We start from the raw sequence: 21,613 nt of genomic DNA, 5'->3' as shown, positions 1-21,613 counted from the left end.
GATGGTAGTAGAGGGTACAGGGGTCAAAAGAGAGCTGACTCTGGGTGGTAAACACATAATGCAATATATAGATGATGTATAATAGAATTGTACACTTGAAACCTGTATAATTTTATCAACCAATGTCACCCCAATAAATTTAATTTAAAAAAGATACAACCCACTGGTGGTATGTTTGGTTTAACCACTCTAGTTACAAAGCTGACCTTACATTCCACTCAATGGAGAGGCACAATCAAGCTCAACCCTCCTTAAAGACCAGGTCTATATTTGTGTGTCAAAGATTCAGAAGGGATCAAATCCCTCAGGATTATTCAACCCTGCCTTGGTCGTGATATGTGTTGACAACCTCAACTAGTGGTAGCCCACAAGTGGGGTTTTCGTCACAAATTCCACTGTGGTTAATTTATTGGACAAACATGGAGTCCCACCCAAATTGGCTTTTCTCACACTCTAGACACAACCTTTAAGTTGAGGGAAGAAAGCAGGCAAGCAGAAGTGGGATAAAAGACAGCAAAATCTTTATTGAATGAGCTAAATATGCATGAGCAATGCACCTAGATAATGCATTAGTTATGTCTAGCCAGCTACAGCAGAACTAAGCATTACCAGAAGATCCATGAGCTCCGACATTCCTGGCTTTATACAGATGATGTCCAAAACTACAGGAATGAGGGTTGCTAGATTATGTGAAGCTGCCACATAAAATGGTGACTCTCAGATGAACTCAAATGGATCTTTTGGTCATATGCAGTAATGTTGCTTCCATCACACAGTGGAAAGACACATATTAATTAAATCTCCAGCAAGCAACATATCCATGGTTGTCTTCCTTTATGAAAGTTAGAAAATCATTTGCTCATATAAAATAAGGAGATGCCTTTTTTATTAGAGTGAAACATTTTTTTCCACAATAAACATGAAAATAAATATAACGTGCATACAAAACTGCATTAGAATTACGCTGGAAAATCTCCAGTGGTCAAAAATTTTTAGGTGCTTTTGCACTCCAATAGAACTATTGATTTGTTTTATATATTTTCTCACTACTAAATATTTTAAAAATATTTTTAAATGATCTAAGGATTTATGGGGATCCTGCAAATCATGAAAAACAAGCTATTTTTTCCATATTTAGGTGATTTCTAAAAGTATCTAAATTTAGCACCGGAATTTAAAAGTTGATAAAAGATGTCTAGAATATTTTTAAAATATTGATAGGTTATGATTATCATACCTGTGGCTTTAACAAATAAGTGAGATTTTAAAAATTATATCATTTTACACTTCTAAAATGCAAATTATATTCAATTTATGCATTTTTAAAATATGACTAACATATAAAAGTACATCTTTTTAACAGTTAAAAACATAAAAGAAATTTGCTCACATTGTATATGTAAAATCAGTCCATATATATATAATCTTAAAAAACAGTGCACACTTCTTCTTCTGTCATAAAGTCAGAAGAGTTAAACTTATTTATTTTACTTATATGAAGAGTTTCAACACAGGCGCTCATCCCCACTCCACCCCCAGGGATCAGATATTAAGCAGTTACAGAGAGAAGTATGCTGTTTACTGTACCTTGCATAGCAGTATTATCATGAGGAATCCCATTGTTTTCTATTTCAATATCTGGAATCCCAGTATCTGAAAAAAGTGACATTCAAGATTAAGGTACAATTCTGTTTTTTCTGATTCCATTTAAAGTGAAAATTATCAGTAAGGCAGTACTTTGGTCCTACAGATAACACAAAACCTTGGGTGGCGTTTTAGTTTCTTTTTTTTAATGTCTTTTTATTTTTTATGTTAGGAGGGAGGATTATAAACTGTAGCTGAATTCTACAATTGGGCATATATTTCCAGGTATATTGTAAATACTTTTTATTCATTTCATTCTCTAGAGATAAATCTCAGGAAAATCTGTCCATAAAAATCCCCACAGACTATCAGGTAACATGGCTTGACTGTGGAATAAGAAAAAGATGGATGCAATTGCATAAATGTAAGTGCCCCATCCATATGGTGTATTTTTCATTTGTAAAATGTAATAGATGATGAGATTATCTCTATGCTAAGCACATGGAAACACCAAAACACAGGGCATGGGTTGCAGTTTATATGTAGTATAGGCTCTAAGGGCAAAGGGATACAGAAACTGTTCAAAAAAAAAACTTGAGAAAAAGAGGGAGTTAGATGTTTTTCTATTTTAAATATGAAACGTGATTATCTAAAAGTTATACATATACATGAAGCACAGCTAAACATAGGCATTTCTGTATATACACATTTGCTAAGACACCCTTGGGTAATGTGATAACAGATGCCAGTGTATCACCCAATGCCATCAAGGATTAACATGAGAAGGAAATTATTTGAATACAAGGTACCCATCATGTTGTAGAAACAGCTGTTTTTCCTTTATAGTAGAGAACATTGGAGCTAGAGTGGAGACCACTTATGTGTGGATTTCAAATATGTTAAAAAAAAAAGTCAAACTACCTCAAATTACAAGTTCAGGGCCTTAAACAGTAATACTGCACAGGACATTTGTCCCATTGTCAGAAATGTTAATTTTAAGAACTTGAATAAGCAAGGATGCTGGCTCCCCTGTCTAAGATGTGCCATTGTATAAAATATTAATGTGTTATTATTTACCCTCTCTCTTCTTTGTCTCAATGAGGCATGTTGGCCATGAGCTAATAATCAATCTATCTATCTATCTATCTATCTATCTATCTATCTATCTATCTATCTATCTATCTATCTATCTATCTGTATGTATGTATTAGTTGTGAGCAAAATGATCCAAGGTAGTCACAGTAAAAAGGGAACTGAACTTTTGGAAAGGAAAGAATATGATTAAACATTTGTACAAAAGTCTTTATTCATCTTAGTATAGGACACTGAAGCAACTCCCTTTTAGTTCATGTGTGTGTAATATACAAGTATGTATATGGGGTATGTCTACATGTGTGTATAAATCATTAGGCTCATCCTTGTTATACACACGGTCAGTTAACATATGAGCTGTGAATGTTCTGTGAAAGAAGAACCTGAATATTCTATGAGATTAAACAGTGTTGTAGGGTTTCACAATTAAAAATGGAATCAGAGAATTTTGGAATTAAGAGACTCCATGACCAAAGCACCTCTTCTCAAAAGGATCTCCAGAGATTTACTTAGAACATTCTTTTCCAACCAGGTGCTCCTTAAATCCTCAACATTGATGCAATCTGCATTAACGGAATCATCACTTAGCTCATGAGAATACAGTATACCAAACATTAGCATATTTTAACATAAATATAACACTTACATTTTAGGTGCAGGGAGGTTATTAGTATTGCTTTTCCTACTGCAAAAGTCAGCACAATTTCCTGTTATTCTAAAACTATTTGTATCTCCCAGAATTGGGATTATTTTGACAGATTTAATTAATGACCTAAATCACTTGGCCTTAAATTGATTTTTAATTATTCCTGGACAAAGCCTTTTCCTTCCTTCTTTCCCCTTTTTCTTCCTTCCCTCCTTTTTAAATCAGGTTTTGCTTTCTGTACCTTGAGTGTGAAAGTCCAAATCAGACATTACCTTTCAACATCCTCAGGCCACTGTCATTAGTAGTGGTTTGCTTAAGAGCTTGCTCTACTTGCTCCCTGCGCTTTGATTCAAATTCAAATGCTTCTTGCAGTTTTCTCTTGGCTTTTTTCTCTTTCTTCAGGCGCTTTTGCATGGTAGCTAAAATGTGAAAAGGTAAATGGTTTGCAAAGGTTTGGTTAATGAAAGAGGGTTGCTAATTTTGATGGATTATAAACCACAGATATTGATACACAGAGAGATATAAATGTATCAGTTAACATAATTAGCTTCTTTTGGTTCCAATTCTCATTAGCTCAACCAAAGAGTGTTCAATCATACAACCGACTTCTTTTGGCTTTCACCTTTCCAGTGTGTATGCTCTATAATTATACACGCATTTGCATGGTGGTGGTGGTAGTGGTGAAAATTTGTTTTCTATTTTGACTAACAACATGCATTTAATGATATTAAATATTTTATAAATCTCTTAAGAAGATATTCTTACTATTTATTAAGATATTATTATTCATATTTCAAAATGTAAAAAACATGACTATACGAAGTCTGACAATTAAGTTTGTGAACTTGTTGCAATGATGTTGCTGTTTTTGATATCAGAGGGATTATTCATTATGAATTTGTACAAACCAGACAGTTAACCAAGTTTACTGTTTGGAAGTGCTGAAAAGGCAGTGTGAAAAAGTTAGACGACCTGAACTTTTCACCAAAAATTCATGGCTCTTGCATCACAACAATGCACCAGCTCACATGGCACTGTCTGTGAGGGAGTTTTTAGCCAATAAACAAATAATGGTATTGGAACACCCTCCCTGCTCACCTGATCTGACCCCCAATGACTTCTTTCTTTACCTGAAGACAAAGGACATATTGAAAGGAAGACATTTTGATGACATTCAGGACATCAAGGATAATACGATGGAGCTCTGATGGCTATTCCAGAAAAAGAGTTCCAAAATTGCTTTGAAGGGTGGACTAGGTGCTGGAATCGGTGCATAGCTTCCCAAGGGGAGTACGTCCAAGGTGACTGTAGTGATATTCAGAAATGAGGTATGTAGCACTTTTTCTAGGATGACTTTGCAAACTTAATTGTCTGACCTTGTATCTACTGGGTTGCAAAACATGGTTTGTTTTTTAAAAGTTACAGTTGAAAGTGTCTTTTTCTCTGAGATGTTAACAATTTAACGGTATCTATCTATCTATCTATCTATCTATCTATCTATCTATCTATCTATCTATCTATCTATCTATCTATGTATCTATCCATTTTTAAAGAGAATAACTTTCAGCAATGATTATATTAAACAACTGGTAAAAGCACAACAGCATTTTTTTTCTTTATCATAAGCAGAAAAGATAATGAAGAGCTAATGAACAACTAACTATTCCTCAATTCTCAAGGCTTTATATTGTGGACACTGAGAATCATTTGATGTAGACCCCAAAAAGGAGTTTATCTGCTGAGATGGACTCCACATGGTGAACTAAAGGCTCCAATTTTATGGAACCTACCAGCCATTTGCTGACAGGGGCTCCTCATGCACTTAACACCAGGAAGAAATTCAGACTGAACTTTAGGCTTCCTGCACTATACCTTGTTTGTTTACACCATTTGACTCAATCACTGCAGGGAAATGCTGGCTTCCTCTTTCTACCAAGGGAGTGAGACCTGCTCCATCCAATCAGAACTGCACAATTTGAATACTTCATGTACATAAAATGGATCTAATTGAGAACTTGGGCAGATACATTCAGTATAAATTGTGGCTTCCCCTTCGTCTCAGTGGAACACAACTTAAGTTGCTAGTACCTGAATCTGTGTCTCCTGGGACAAGGCTCCTTTTGCTCAAATAAATGCTTTTTTTATTCATCATTACAGTCTAAAATTACTATCAGTTTACAATACCTTAATTAGACACTTCAACTGCCTAATGTGTGATTGTTTCTAAACTCTGAAACCTTGAAATCTGTGACAATTTCTCAAATAGAAGTATTGGGTTTCAGCAATATATAGGTTCATAACAAGGTGCTAAGCAGACCAACCTTTACATTCTTCTTAAATCGGTTTTAATAAATTAAGATATTGATATTATCGCAATAGGAAAACTTTCAAGGAACATTAAGCAAAATAGTGCAAGGTGGGTACTAGACTAATTAGGGGGATCACAATATAAGTTATGTAAATGTCTACTCACTATCCTATACACCTGAAACTAATATAAAATAATATTGAATTTTCAGTTATAGTCAACTGTAACTGAAAAAAATAAATAATTTAAAAAATGTCACCCCCCAAAAAATAAATTATATGACTTTTTAAATGTTAAAAGTATTCACATAAAATTAATATACTTTAATTGAACTGAATATGATGCTAATTTGAGTTTTCAATTTTATTTATCTCACAGTTCAATGTCTTTTTCATAAAAATGACCTTCTAACTTAAATAGAAAGAGTCAGATAGCCAGGCAAATTTCTGTTTATTTGAGACAAAAATTTAGAGGTCTAAGGTAATACAAAATGGAAATCTTAGAACAAGGACACTGAGAATGTATGGTTTCTCTTATTTCTGACGAAAGTGCTTATAGTCAACGTTCTATAAGTAAGACTGAATATAAAAATATTTTCCTATTGTAATTATATTTAATTATCACCACTCAAATAAAGCATTTAATACATTATTTAAATCAGAAATCTAAATTTACTCAAATTAATGTATAACTTAATGTCCTTATAAAACAAAATTTTGCTTCCAGTACAATTATTGGTTCAAATATATTCCACACATTGTTGTACGATTCCATATATTGTAGACAATTTCACAGCTTATTACATTTAAAATTATGTAGATAAGCAATAACTATCATTTATTTTAGGACCTACTACGTACTGAGCATTCTTCTGGGTTTGTATCTCATTTAAGCCTTACAATGAGTGAGCGAAGAAAATACTGTTAACTACATTTTACAGATGAGAAAACTGAGCTCTTGAGAGGTCATGTAATTTACCCAAGATTGCACAGCTAGTAATTTTCTTAACCTGAGGGCCAAAGATCACATAGGTGGTTGTTTCAAAGCCTGGGGACCATACAGTTGGTTAAGGACCAAGACAAGTGACCTCCAAGTTCTTTTGTACTTGTAGCTCTATCATTCTAAGATTCTAAGAATTTAATCTACAAAGAATGCTATTATGTATGTATATTTGTGTTTAATTCAAGTAAAACATTCTGGCTAGCAATGAAAAGATAGTTTGGTAAAGTACATACTTTGAGTGTGAAACAATGCTTCCTTTAATTGGAGAAAAAAGATAGTCATAGAAATTCTTAATATATATTTACAGTTTTATACATGTTCTTTATATAAGTATATATATTGTTACTATTATTTCTATATACTTGGAAAGATGTTACTTTATACCATAATATCAATTTCCCCCTTATTGTTTTCAATTATATGACTTCAGGTAAAGAGTTCACCCTTCTTCATGGAAAGTTGGGTGTGCTGAGTATGAGATACTTAAGAAACTAGAAAGGAATTTAAGTGAGCATTCAATTCAACTATTGTAATAGATGACAATACTGAGATTCATAGAGATGAAGTAGTTTCTCTAAATCAATGATGATAACAGTTTCCTACAATTATGTTAGTCATTAGATGTAAAATGTTAAAAACAATGCATAGCACATAGCAAACAGTTGACATGTATTAGCTAGTAGTAGTAGTAGTAGTAGTAGTAATAGTAGTGGCAGCAGCAGCAGCAAGCATCAGTAGTAGTAGTAGAAGTAGTGGTAGCAGTAGTAATAATGCTAGTAGTAGTAGTGACATTATTATTATATCTTAATAAATGCTAAATGCATTAAATACAAATACTTTAGAGTAAATTTGATAATAGATACAGTATTACATTGACTGTCTCTAAGACTTTAAAAGATAAAAAGATGTGATAGCAATTATAAAGATAGACCTGGAGAGTCGATGAGAAGAAAAATCAGTATGAGTAGATCCCTAAAAGTAAGAGGCCAATTTTACTATATGTAGTAGATTTTCATAAATCAATTTGAGAATGTAATATTTAACATATGATTAGTTGGTTCTTTAGTATAAAAATTTTCCCTATGAAATTTGTTTTTATGATGCTAATCGTAATTACCTATGTCTTTTCTTAAATATAGATGTGTTTTCATCTCCACACATACTTCCATCACACCCCTTCTGCCACTGCCCTCCCAACAGCAAACCAACTGCATCAGGCATGGCACAGCATATGTAGAGGCCCCTCCCTTTCACCAAAGCTGAGGGCAGGGCCCAGATTGGGGACGGAAGAGCCTTGAGATAAAAAATGGAGCTTCTAGAATCCAGTGGGCTTAGTTCTACACCAGGGGAAGGGTTCTCTTATCTATCTTGAATACAAAAAACCAGAAATATGCTAATTTCTCCAAACTTTAAAAAAAAAAAATTAGCCTTTGCTTAGTAGTATTTATTGGCTTTGTAAAGACAAGAAGAGGTTTAATTCTTTTTAAATGTAATGATGATTTTCCATTTTGAACTGGACCACTGATTCCTAGGTCCTACAAAAAATATATGAGCACTTGTCTTATTAGGGAGATCACTTCATGGACAGTGTATATGCCTGATCACTGTGTTGTACACCTGAAGCTGAATAATACTGAATGTCAACTATAATTTTATATATATATATATATATATATATATATATATATATATATATATATATATATGTATATAGTCACAGGATGTGGAGTACAGCACAGGGAATAGAGAGTGAATGGAATCGTAACAGCTATATACAATGTCAGAGGGGTAATAGATTGGTGGGGGGCTATCACATGGTGAGGGGTATAAATGTCTAACTACTACATTGTTTTGCATGTCTGAAACTAACAAAAATATACACTAAGTTTTCATTTACTTGACAAAAATTTCAGAATATAATATGCTATTTTGGAATACTATAAAGTTAGTATTCTTCCTTGTTTAGGTAGGCATTATCTAGGTTGTGGATTTTCTCTCCCTTTCTTTGCCTCTCCTTCCCACTCTTTAACAGTTTTACTTAATTTTTGCTTTGTGATTCATCCATACAAGACTAGGCAGTGAAGTGAAAAAAGCTAAAATTCAAAATAGTCACTTTGGCTGCTGTTTAGTATTTTATGGTAAATATAAGGAACAGGTGGAAATTATTGGCAAAAGTGAAGATTTTAATTTTCTCTGATTTTGATGTAAACTCGTCTCATCCATGTCTGTAGTTAATCAAATGCCTACCCATAGTAGGAAAGTTCATTCTATTTGTGAACAGTATTTCTCCATTCTCTCTCTTTTGTCTCCATCCCCACTTATGCTACCCTAATTCAGTCCTCATCACCATTGCCTGGATGAGAGCAATCTCCTACATGGTTTCCTTGTTTCTAGTCTTCCTCCAACCCCCCACTAATCTATTCCCAACACTGGAGTTCTCTATCCAACTGAAATCAGACCAGATAACCCCCTGCTTATCTTTTAATACTTCCCATAAACTGTAGGACTAAGTCCAAGCTTACCTTTTACATGGCTAAAAATATGCTTCATAGTAATTTAGCTTCTACCTCCACCTTCCTGCATCATCTCCCACCATTTACTTCCTAAAATTCATATCCATTCTAATAACAAACTGTGTATAGTTGCCCACATATGAGGCTTCTGGCCTCTATGCTTATGCTCACTCATACCTCTGTCAACAATGTTCAAATAACTCAGGTACTCTTGTGACTTTTCTTAACCTACTTGTTCTTCAAGATTCCGGTTCAGGGTCAGGATCAAGAAGCCTTCTTCAACCATCCATGCACTCATCCTCACCAAGATGAACTAACTACCCCCTTTCTGTATAGCGGTATATATACTGTGCATCATTGCTCCTGCCACTTTGTCTTGAAATTAACTGGCTGGTTGTGCCAGCCCTTTAAAATGTAAATCTGTTAAGGGCAGGGACTGAGTTTTATTTATGTTATAGTCCCAGAATCTAGCACTGTTCTTGGCAAACAGTAAGCATTTTATACATAAGGATTTATTAGATTATCTATATCCAGATGTACTGTGTGTAACTGTGAGAATACTAAAAATATTCATGTTTCCAAATCTGCGACTGGACTGAAGTGCAGATCTAGTTCATTATTTTTTATTATGAACACTAGTATAAATATTTTACCTGTGGATTCCACACAGTATTTGATTCGTAGCTTGCCACTTGTTTTCAGCATTTCCAAGCTACTCCTGATAATATTTCTATTACTATTGAAAATATCACCAACACAATATTCACTCCACAATTGAACCTGTTAAACTTACTTCTGCTTTGAAGCTCAACTGCGAGTTGTCTTTCAAGGTTTTCTCTAATTTCTCTCTCTCTGTAGAGTTCCATTCGCAGTTCTTTTTTTTCTTGTTGAATCTGCTTCTCCTGGATACGAGCATTATCCAAAGCCACTTTCAGTAAACCCTGTCAAAGTACAGCAAATGACATGCAGTTCATCTTATCTGTTTTAGTTTTCAAATATGACATAATTTATGTAGGTGCTAATGTCTTGTATTACATTTATTTTGTTTATAGAAATATTGTTGACCTGAATGTTGGTCAACAGAGTTTCCACGGAGGACAGACTATCAGCAAAAATGAATGGTCCCGGGAATCCAGGAGGCAATGCCTGTGCAGGAGTCAGTTGGATCTTGTCCAATGGTGACTTCATCATTGGGATTTGAACTGGTACCTCTTCTGCAAGAAACAAAATTAAAATCAGATGGTTCACAAATTAACAGCTCAAAATTTTCAATATGTTTCTTTCACCTCTAATGGCATCTATAAAGATTTGTTTCTAAAGCTAAATGATGAAAATTCTAATTGGAAGTCATATCTATTCTCCAGCTACCCATAATTTTTCAAAATAAGCATTTCAGTAAAGAATCAATGACAAAAGGAGACTAAACTTTGGGTGGTGAGCACACAATTCAATATACATATGATGTATTATAGAATTGTACACTTGAAACTTATATAATCTTTTTTTTTAAGTTTATTGGGGTGACAATTGTTAGTAAAGTTACATAGATTTCAGGTGTACAATTCTGTAATACATCATCTATATATCACATTGTGTGTTCACCACCCAGTGTCAGTTCTCCTTCCATCACCATATATTCCATCCCTTTTACCCTCATCTACCACCCCCCACCCTCCCCAACCTCTGGTAACCACTAAACTATTGTCTGTGTCTATGTTTTTGTTTCATTTGTTAGTCTTGTTCTTTTGTTGTTCTCAGTTTTATATACCACATATCAGTGAAATCATACGGTTCTCAACTTTTTCTGTCTGACATTTCGCTTAGCATTATAATGTCAAGATCCATCCATGTTGTTGCAAATGGCACTATTTCATCTTTTCTTATGGCAGAATAGTATTCAATTGTGTACATATACCACATCTTCTTTATGCAATCATCTATGGAAGAATACTTTGGTTTGTTTCCATGTCTTGGACACTGTAAATAAAGCTGCAATGAACATCGGAGCACATATATTTTTACGGATAAATGTTTTCAGATATTTTGGGTAGATACCCAGGAGAGGGACTGCCGGGTCATATGTTAATTCTATTTTTAATTTTTCGAGGAACCTCTACACTGCCTTCCATAGCGGCTGCACCAATCTACATTCTCACCAACAGTATATGAGTGTTCCTTTTTCTTATATAATCTTATTAACCAATGTTACCCCCAATAAACTGAATTTAAAAAGAATCAGAGAAAATAAAGCAATATTTACTGCTAAAGAGGCATGAAATTTGGACAAATTTAAGATATATTTATGAATACCTATAAATTAAATAATTAGATAACTTCCTGGTAGATCATAAACTGCTTTTTTTCCCTCTTCAAATCTCTCTCTCTATCTCCATTCTTTATAATAATTTTATTGACATAATTTAAATACAATAAATTCACCTATTTTAAATGTATACTTCAATGATTTTTAGTAAATTTAGAGTTGTGCAAACATCACCACAAATCTATTTTAGAACCTCTTGATCACCCCAAAATACCAGTTATGTTAATTTACGGTTAATCTTCTTTCCCATCCCTGGCCCCTAGTAACCACTAATCTACTTTCTGTCCCTATATGATCGCCTTTTGTGGATATTTTACATAAATATAATCACAAATGCATGGTCTTTTGTGAATGGCTTCTTACACTTAGCATAAAGTTTTTGAGGTTCATCTATATTGTGGCATGTATCAGTGTTTTCTTTTCTATTGCTGAAAAAAATATTCCACTGCATAGATATATTCCTTTTTGTTTAATCATTCATTAGTTGATGGGCATTTGGATTGATTCTAGTGTTACATTGTGAATGATGTTCCTTATGAAAATATGGCACTTCTGTTGCAAAAACACAAGCTGTATCTTTTTCCCCTTTTATATTATGTTCTCCCACATTGTCTTTAATGGGATTCTCTCTTAGCTTCAGGTAAAGAGAGACAAACAGAATTTTTGTCTAGTAAGTTTCTTCAAGTTTGTTTTGGACAGATATACCTAATTACAAAAGGAATCTCCTCTTAACTTTGAGAAGCTAACTCCTTGACAATCTACTTGAAAATCTTTTATTTGAGATATATGAACCTCATAGCAAAGTTTCCCCTGCAATTAAGAATTGGGGCTTTTTCGATGTATGTAAAAACAAACTGCTACAAAGAGGTACTCTTTGAATGTAGCCACACAAACTCTGGTATTCTTAAATGGCTTCAACAGCACTGCATGATGGGGTGAATCAGAGCAGCTCCAACAAAATTGTTTTACTCACCACAGTCTCTTTATTTTAATAAGTGGCCACAAGCAAAGTTTGAAAAATCTGATTTTCTCTGGTCAGAAAATTTTTTGTGACTCCATCTATTATGAGACTAATTCAAGAAAAACAAAACAAACAGAAAAAAAATAGGCTTGAATCTATACCTAACAAATTTTCACATGGTTTAAAAACAAAAATCTAGCTATTGGTTCTGGTTCCTGCATGAATAGGAATATGGATTTGTCATACAGTTAGACCTCATTTTTCAATCACAAGCATCCTACATTTGAGGTCGAACAATTAAGTTCACGAACTCATCCTAGAAAAAGTGCTACATATCTCATGGCTGAATATCACTATGGTCATCTTCAAAGTACTCCCCTTGGGAAGCTGTGCACAGATGCCAGTGCCTAGTCCACCCTTCAATGCAATTTTGGAACTCTTTTTCTGGAATGGCCATCAGAGCTGTCATCGTATTACCCTGGATGTCCTGAATGTCATCAAAATGTCTTCCTTTCAATATGTCCTTTATCTTCAAGTAAAGAAAGAAGTCATTGGGGGCCAGATCAGGTGAACATGGAGGGTGTTCCAATACAGTTATTTGTTTACTGGCTTAAAAAAAATTCCCTCATAGACAGTGCCTTGTGAGCTGGTGCACTATCCGGGTGCAAGAGCCATGAATTTTTGGTGAAAAGTTCAGGTCACCTAACTTTTTTACGCAGCCTTTTCAGTACTTCCAAATAGTAAACCTGGTTATCTGTTTGTCCACTTGGAACAGTTCATAATCCCTTGGATATAAAAAAATGTTAGCAACATTTTTGCAACATGTTCACGAACTTAATTTTCAGACCTTGTATGTAGTGCACAACTGATTTCATAGTCCTCATTGTTTGCTGTGGGATAGCTTGTGTGGGAAGTTGTGGCATAGACTTGTGGGAACCACCTGTAGGATGGAATAGCATTATCTCTGAATAAGATGCTCTTGATATAGACCATCTTTATAATTTTTAATTTTCCAAAGTCGCTAGGGATAAAAAAATGCTAAACAATTATTTTTAGAGAATCAAAATTATTTTCACTGAATCTTTATATTATTTGAATCCAAAATGTTATAAAGGTTATTGGTTTATCTATCTTAAAGAATTTAATAAAATTCATAAACTAGTCTGTTAATTTTCTTTTAGTACAGGAAGCTATCTATAATGAACATATTCTCAGGAATGTTTTTTTAGTAAAGCTTAAAAATATCTCGATCATAAATGCATGTGTTTTCTACAACTCTCTTGTAAAATTAACCCTAATCTCTTATAGAACATTTCTTCCAGCCTTCCTCCCTCCCTCCTTCTCTTTCTCTCTCTCTCTCCCTCTTATTTCTTGTCAGTAGCAGTTTTGCAAGCGGTGAAGTATTCCAGAAGAAACGAGCACATTATCGGAAGTTCTGTTACCTACATGAACTAGAATATCTGAACATTTGAAATATTTCATAAAAAAATAAATTCTAAAATACATCTTAAGCAACAGCTATAATGCTTCTAAAGTGCATTTCTCAACAAATAACCATACAATATTGTTTTACTTGTATTGTTTGAAGTCTGTATTTAGCTAATATTTTATCTTCTACACATGGGTGTATTAAGTGGATAGAATGAATTTATAATGATCTATCAATATTAGTAATAACTGAGGAGGTTCTACCCCTTTTCATTAATGTTTATGAATCTTAAAAGTAAAAACTTATGTAGCCTAGAAAATCTACTTTTATAATAAGGAATGGCTACAAAGTTAGAACATTGATTTCCTGCTGATTCATTGATAGTGTAATGTTTCCCCTGAATAAATATTTTGTATCAGGGGCAGAGTTCTTAAAATTTGGATTCCTTGTTATGTATCACTCTATACACACATGTAAACTCACTGGTAAGAGTCTGAGGGGTATTCTACAAATAAGATACCTAAAAAAAGAAAGGAATACATTCAATATGCATAAAACAAAATTATAACTACATTAAAATTGCCAGAAGTCTTCTATTTGGAGATGAAAGAAATGCCATTAAATTGGGTGAAAGGAAAATTACTATTGACTATGAAGACAGGTTGCATGGTCTATGGTTTGTAATGTTGCTGTACAGTAGATTGAACTTTCAAAATAGTATTACTCTTCTTTAAAGAGATAGACACAACTGAATTAGGTGCTGCTTGCTGCAGTGAGGATCAAATGCAAAAAGAATCATATTTCATCAGACCTAGTCAACACCAGGAAAATAAATAGAAATATAAGAGGTATGCAGGCAATGATTCATTTTGATAATCTGGCCCAAGAGAGACACATAGAGACAGCACACAGATCTAAGCCTCTACCGAAAGACAAATAGGACACACAGGGTGGGAATTGGGATGACAGTGTAGCAGAGGTCACATCGATTTTCAGCAGCAGTTTTCACACAGATGAGATAACCCTGGACTCTATTTGGCCCATTGTTCATATCCTACCTGTCCCACAAGCAATAAATTTCTGAGTCCTGAAAAGGGCAGTAAAGAAGAAGGATTCTACTTATGACTTCTTATGATTAAGTTTCTGTGCTAACCAAACTTGCTTTTTCAGACCAAGGTCACATTGCATGTTAAGGTCCATAATGGCCCCAAACTAGTTGAAGTGTATTATGTTTTGCTATATATGAGTGAAAACTGTCAAACCATTTGTCTTTTTTTTTTTAATTTAAATCACATGCTACAAAAATGAATGATAAATGCATTAGAAATCTATTTCAATCTTGTAATAGGTCTTCACATCTGAATGACATCTACATTTTGCTCAGTTTAAATAAATGAACTTTTATATAAGAATTTATTAGGTAGGCTTGAGAAATTTTAATTGGCAATAAAATTGAATATGGGCAAGAACTAGACTAGAAACATAGCTTGTCAGTAAAAGAAAAGCACCTCTTTGCAATCCAGGGGGAAAGCATTTTGATTTAAAAGTCTGGTGCTTCAAATGTATATATTAAAAACTTTACCTACACATATGACACATTAGTATAAAGCAAAAGATAAAGATAGGACAGCTGTTATCTAGCTGAGGACACATAACCACTTCATTTATTGTAGCAAAGTGGAGACTGCTTTTATTGAGCCTGTTTGTTAAACCTACCATACTTTGTAATAGCACTTGGGAATCCATTTAGAAAATAAGTTCTTAATTTTACTTTCTTGCTGAGAGTCCAGATGAATAGATATAAAAGTTTACAAGAACTTTATTTGTAGAAAAAAGAGATAAGCATATGGTAAATGCTCGGAATGGAAAAGTTCCCGTAAAAATTAAAGCCAAGGATGCTAGAGACTTTATATATGACTCCAGTGCTTATGTTCCCACTTTTTCTGGGCTTTTGGGATTGTGATACAGAAATAGAAATGGAATGCAGCTGCCTCACTCAGCCGTGGAAAAACGTAGCCACTTACCAGATCATTAGTTTTTATTCTTTAACAAATAAATTATATTTCATTATTTGATTTGAGAGCTATCCCCCAAATACAGCTGGCCCAAGGGACTCTCCTTCTTTGGTGACATTACAATTACATTTGGCTCAAGGAAGACACCTGCTTACCTCTTCCAAACTGAGAAACAATTAACAACAACAAAATGACAACTGCTGTGTATTGATCTGACCTGCATGAACATAAAAAAAAAAAACTGTTCGTGATCTGAGTTGAACAATGACTCAAGTGTCACCATCACCAAATGTGGAAAAGAAAAACTTGATTCCCAAATTTTTACATTTCTTTAAGGAGACAAAATAATGCTGATAAATGAAATCGGAAAGCTACTAGCAAAGGAATGAAAGGTCACCAACCTGAGACAGTGAGAGAGTATACTTCAAACACCTGTTTTGCTCTTGATCCTTAGGAGATGACACATTATTTCAGAAAGAGTCAACAAGTTACAGAAGTGGACAATTAAGTGTGAAATCGTGTGGCATTGATTATTAAGTGCCTCTTGGAGTTCAAAGGAGAGATCTCTGTCGTCTGGAGTAAGCACTCAAACTAATCTAGCTGAAAAGTGTTCCCACTGTCCTTAGAATGAAGTCCCATGAAACTTCCCCAGGATATGAGGTGTGCCAACAAGAAAAGGTTCATTGCTCAAACTAGTGTTGAGAAACCTGGATTAAACAATATTATATAGTTTTCCTTAAAGCAAAGGTTACCAGATAAATTACAGGATGTCCAGTGAAATTTGAATTTCACACAGCAAATGAATTTTTAATATAAGTATGTCCAAAACATTCCATGGGACATCCTTATACTAAAAATCATTCTTTGTTTATGCGAAATTCAAATGTCACTGGGCATACTGTTTTCTTTTCCTTTTTAATTTGCTAAATCTATTCAGGCTGAACATCTCAGAGCCTTTAAAATGCTAATAATAAATATTAACATACATTACATGTTAATTTAGGCAGCTGAGAGCATAGTGATGAAGAGGAAAAGATGCTAGAGCTGGACTGCCTGGGTTTGAAACCCTGCAAGCCTCTGGAAAGTTACTTAACCGTTCTGTGCCTCAATCTCCTCATCTGTAAAGTTAGGACAATAATAATACTATCAAATCTCATAGGGTTCTTATTAAAGATTAATGAGTTACTATTTGCAAAATTCATAGATGCCTGATCCAAAGTAAATGCAATATAACTGTTTGCTAAATAAATTAAATGGTAATCGAAAATTCCCAGGAATGGGATAGGAGAATATATTTGACCACCTAAGGATCTGCTCACCATTCCTGAAACAATGTTTGGAAAGATCCTTTTCTAGGTAATAACTGGAGGAGCCTGGCATCGTCCTAAGTTAGGCTTTCTCAGTTATCAAAGGTCTGAGAAGACTTCTTCAATCCAGATCAGTGGTTCTTAACTGGGGACAATTTTGCAGCCTAGAGGATATTTGACAATGGCTGGTGACACTTTCAACTGTCAAAACTGAAGAGGTGTGTGGGGGGTGATACTGGCATACAGTGGGAGAGGCTTTGGATGTCACCCCTTCCACCCCCCAAAAAGAATCATCTGGCCCAAATGTCAATACTGGTTGAGAATGACTGATCTGGAATTATGTAGGAAAATCTCAATGAATGGACAGTTAACTGTATCTCCCTTTCTGTACTGAAATTCTACTGGAGCCTTTAATAAGCTAAACTTAATAAGATGGTAAGGTGAAATCAATAATTTAGAACTGACACAGTATTTTACAAGATTTGTTTTAGAGTTATGATGCATTTAATTCTGAGTCCCCACCTTCAGTTTTTTGCTCAAATGTCAACCTCATCAGTTAAACCTGTACTGAACATCCTATTTAACATTTCAAGCTATACCCCTACTCCCATGCCCTTAACCTATATTTTTTCCTATAAAATTCATGACCATTTAATATACAATATAATTCCTTATGAACTATTTTTCTTACATATTTCATCTCACTACAATACACTATCCATGAGAACAGGGACCTTTGTGTGTTTCTTTATTTTCTCACTGCTATTTCTCAGTATCTAGAATAGTAATTATCCTGGGTCCACAACACTTGTAATGATTTTAGATATGTAGACTGGTAATCATAAGGCTTAAGGTAAGATTTGTCTTCATCAGATTGATTCCATTATTTCTTTCTGTCAAAAAAGACGTTTGGAGACGTCATCAAAATGGTGGCGTGAAGTGAGCCTCTGGAAATCTCCCCTGGAATTTACAGCAAGTTAAACAACTATAACTCCACAAAGGACTCCTTGCAGAGCAGACAGGCAAGACAAAGAGGCTCACTACTGAATTCCCCTAAAGGTGGGCAAATTGTGTGAGCAGGAGAGGAGGGAAGGGTGACGTGAAGAGACGGAGCCGTCCAGGCACGGGAGGCAGACCTAGCTCAGTGCTCCAAGCTCACTGCATCCCGGAACTACCGCAGCTGCTGAAGAGGGAAGAACTCGGACTGCTAGGGCTCCGTTTATGGCCCACAGGGCTGAGGGGACAGCATATAACACGGCAGAACCCAACACTCAAGGCAGAGACCTTGGAGCAAAGACTGATGGAAAAAAGGCTGAAAATGGTGGTTTAAGCCCTCACTGCTGCAGAGAATGGAAACCTTAGGCACTGAGATGAGCCGCCATCTCCCTACACACCCAGAGCTCGCCCTGCACCCACCTGTCCACTGATAGAAGTGGAACAGTAGCAGTGTCATATCAAAAGAACAAAATATTTCCATTCTGAGAACAGAAGTCCACAGACGCAGATTCACAGCCCAACAAGTTCCGGCAAGGGGGAGGGAGCTCTTGAAGTAGGACTGGCTGTGGTGGTGGTCGCCTCCATTGCTCTGGGCCACCTCTCACAACTAACCCCACCCCTGACCCCACCTATCTGGGTGGAACCCTGCAGGAGTAAACAGAACTGCTGAAACACACTGGCTCTGAATCTGGTGCAGGAAGAGCTTTGGAAATTCAAAAGCTCTCCACATCCCCACAGGGACAAGCTGCCCTATGACCCGGGTGAATTGTTAGCAGAGGCGAAGCCCGCCAACCAGGGAATCTCCCATAGTGTGAGAAGCTGCAACAGTACAGAGAAAACATAACACTACAGTGTGAGAGAGAAAAAAGGCTGCAGTTGGTGACAAAATAAAACATTCTACCAACAGGTACTGGAAAACAAAAGAAAGACCTCCTCCTATTAACCTTCTGCAGAACCCACCCCTGCAGATGTCTAGGAAGAGAAATAATAAATCATTAATGGCCATGAAAAACCAAGGCAAACAGACAGTTCAGAAGGAAAGTGAAAAGTCTCCAGAAACTGAACTTAAACATATGGAAATGTGTGACTAAAATGAAACAGAATTCAAGATTGCAGTTCTGAAAAATCTAAATGAGATGCAAGAAAACACAGAAAGACAGTTTAATGAACTCAGAAACACAATCAAATAACAACATGAGCATTTTACCAAAGAGATTGAAATTTGAAAAAAGAACCAAATAGAATTTCTGGAGATTAAGAGCTCAATAGAAGAAACGAAGAATGAAATAGCCAGCTTAGGTCTTAGAGTTGACCAGATGGAGGAAAGAATCAGTGACATCAAGATAGAAAACTGTAAATGACACGGATAGAAGAAGAAAGAGACTTGAGACTTAAAAGAAATGAAAGAACTCTACAAGAACTTTCAGACTCCATCAGAAAGAGCAATATAAGAATAATGGGTATACAAGAAGGACAAGAAAGAGAGAAGGGAACAGAGAGCATATTCAAACAAAAAGTCTATGAGAACTTAAACTTGTGGAAAGAAATGGATCCTCGAATCCAAGATGCAAATAGAATACCTAATTACCTCAACCCCAACAGGCCTTCTTCAATGCACATTGCATTGAAGGAGTCTAAAATCAACGACAAAGAAAGAATCCTCAGGTCAGCCAGGGAAAAGAAGATGGTAACTTACAAAGGAAAGCCCATTAGATTATCATCAGGTTTCTCATCAGAAACCCTAAAAGTCAGGAGGGAGTGGAACCAAACATGCAAACTATTGAAAGAGAGAAATTATGAGCCAAGAATAATATACCCAGCAAAGATATACTTTAAATATGAAGGAAGAACAAAGCCCTTTCCAGACACAGAAGCTGAGGAAATTTTCTAAAACACGACCTGCACTACAAGGTATACTAATGGAGGCTATTTGACCACCATGAACAGGGACAATTTGTGGCAACCAAAACATAAAAAGAGGGAGAGTAAAGGCCTGAACTGGAAGATGGGAATGGAGAAAGTACGCATGCAGAAGAAAATGGAATACTCTAAATATCAAACTTTCTTTTACATAAACTTAAGGGTAACCACTCAAAAAAAAATCCAGAACTGAAATATATACTGTAATAAAAGAAGAAACAGAGGGAAACATCATAGAATACCACCACACAGAAATAATAGACAACAACAAAAAGGCAAAGAAACAATGGAGACACAGCCTTACCAGAAAACTAAAGATAGAATGACAGGAAATCCTCACATATCAATAATCACCCTAAATGTAAATGGACTGAACTCACCAATAAAAAGGCACAGAGTAGCAGATTGGATCAAAAAACTAAACCCAACCATATGCTGTCTCCAAGAGACACATCTCAGCTACAAGGACAAGCATAGACTCAAAGTGAAAGGGTGGAAATTGACACTCCAAGCAAATGGTATCCAGAGAAAATCAGGTGTAGCCATAATGATATCAGATGAAACAGACTTCAGGGTGAAAAAGGTAACAAGAGACAAAGATGGACATTAGATAATGGTAAAGGGGACTATACAACAAGAAGACATAACAGTCATCAATATTTATGGCCCCAATCAGGGAGCACCGAAATATACCAAGCAACTACTAACAGAACTAAAGGGAGAAATTGACCAAAACACAATTACACTAGGGGACCTAAATACATCATTGACAGCTATGGATAGATCATCCAAACAGAAAATGAATAATGAAATAGCAGCCCTAAGTGACACATTACAGGAAATGGACATAATTGACATTTATAGAGCACTTCATCCTAAAACATCAGACAATACATTTTTTTTTTTTTTTCAGTGTACGTGGAACATTCTCAAGGATAGACCATTTATTGGGACATAAAACTAACCTCAGCAAATTTAAGAAGATTGAAATCATACCAAGCATATTCTCTGATCACAAGGCTTTGAAATTGGAGATCAACTGCAAAAATAAAGCAGGAAAAAACAAATACATGGAGATTAAACAACATACTTTTAAAGAACAACTGGGTCAAAGAAGAAATTAGAGAGATCAAAAGATACGTAGAAACAAATGACAATAAAAATACATCCTACCAAAATTTTGGGGATGCAGCGAAAGCAGTTTTAAGGGGAAATTTATATCATTACAGGCCTATCTCAAGAAACAAGAAAAATCCCAAATACATAACCGCATGTTACACCTTAAAGAACTAGAAAAAAAAGAACAAGTGAAACCCAAGGTCAGCAGAAGAAAGGAAATTAGAAAAATTAGAGCAGAACTAAATGAAAAAGAGAACAAAAAGCCAATAGAAAAAATTAATCTGACAAAGAGCTAGTTCTTTGAAAAGATTAACAAAATTGACAAATTCTTGGTTAGGTTCATTAAGATCAAAAGACAGAAGACACTAATAAACAAAATACAAAACAAAAAAGAGGAA

At 35.0% G+C, this 21,613-nt stretch overlaps 1 protein-coding gene across 5 annotated transcripts in view; it reads right to left on the bottom strand.

The window, feature by feature from the left end:
• DACH2 (dachshund family transcription factor 2) overlaps positions 1–21,613 on the bottom strand; it is a 675,689-nt gene that overhangs the window by 16,021 nt on the left and 638,055 nt on the right. For 2 of the 5 annotated variants that reach the window (XM_074323712.1, XM_074323714.1), the window contains 4 exons: positions 10,181–10,359; positions 9,939–10,086; positions 3,595–3,741; positions 1,588–1,653 (listed from right to left, as the gene is read on the bottom strand). In XM_074323712.1, coding sequence (XP_074179813.1) covers positions 1,588–1,653; positions 3,595–3,741; positions 9,939–10,086; positions 10,181–10,359 — 540 coding nt within the window. Of the gene's footprint in view, positions 1–1,549; positions 1,654–3,594; positions 3,742–9,938; positions 10,087–10,180; positions 10,360–21,613 lie in introns of those variants that run through there. The other 3 variants (XM_074323713.1, XM_074323716.1, XM_074323711.1) reach the window with 2 other exon arrangements.

The sequence above is a fragment of the Rhinolophus sinicus genome, chromosome X, assembly GCF_036562045.2.
Source record: "Rhinolophus sinicus isolate RSC01 chromosome X, ASM3656204v1, whole genome shotgun sequence".
NCBI classification, from domain to species: Eukaryota; Metazoa; Chordata; class Mammalia; order Chiroptera; family Rhinolophidae; genus Rhinolophus; species Rhinolophus sinicus.
This window is presented reverse-complemented; position numbering and strand designations above follow the sequence as displayed.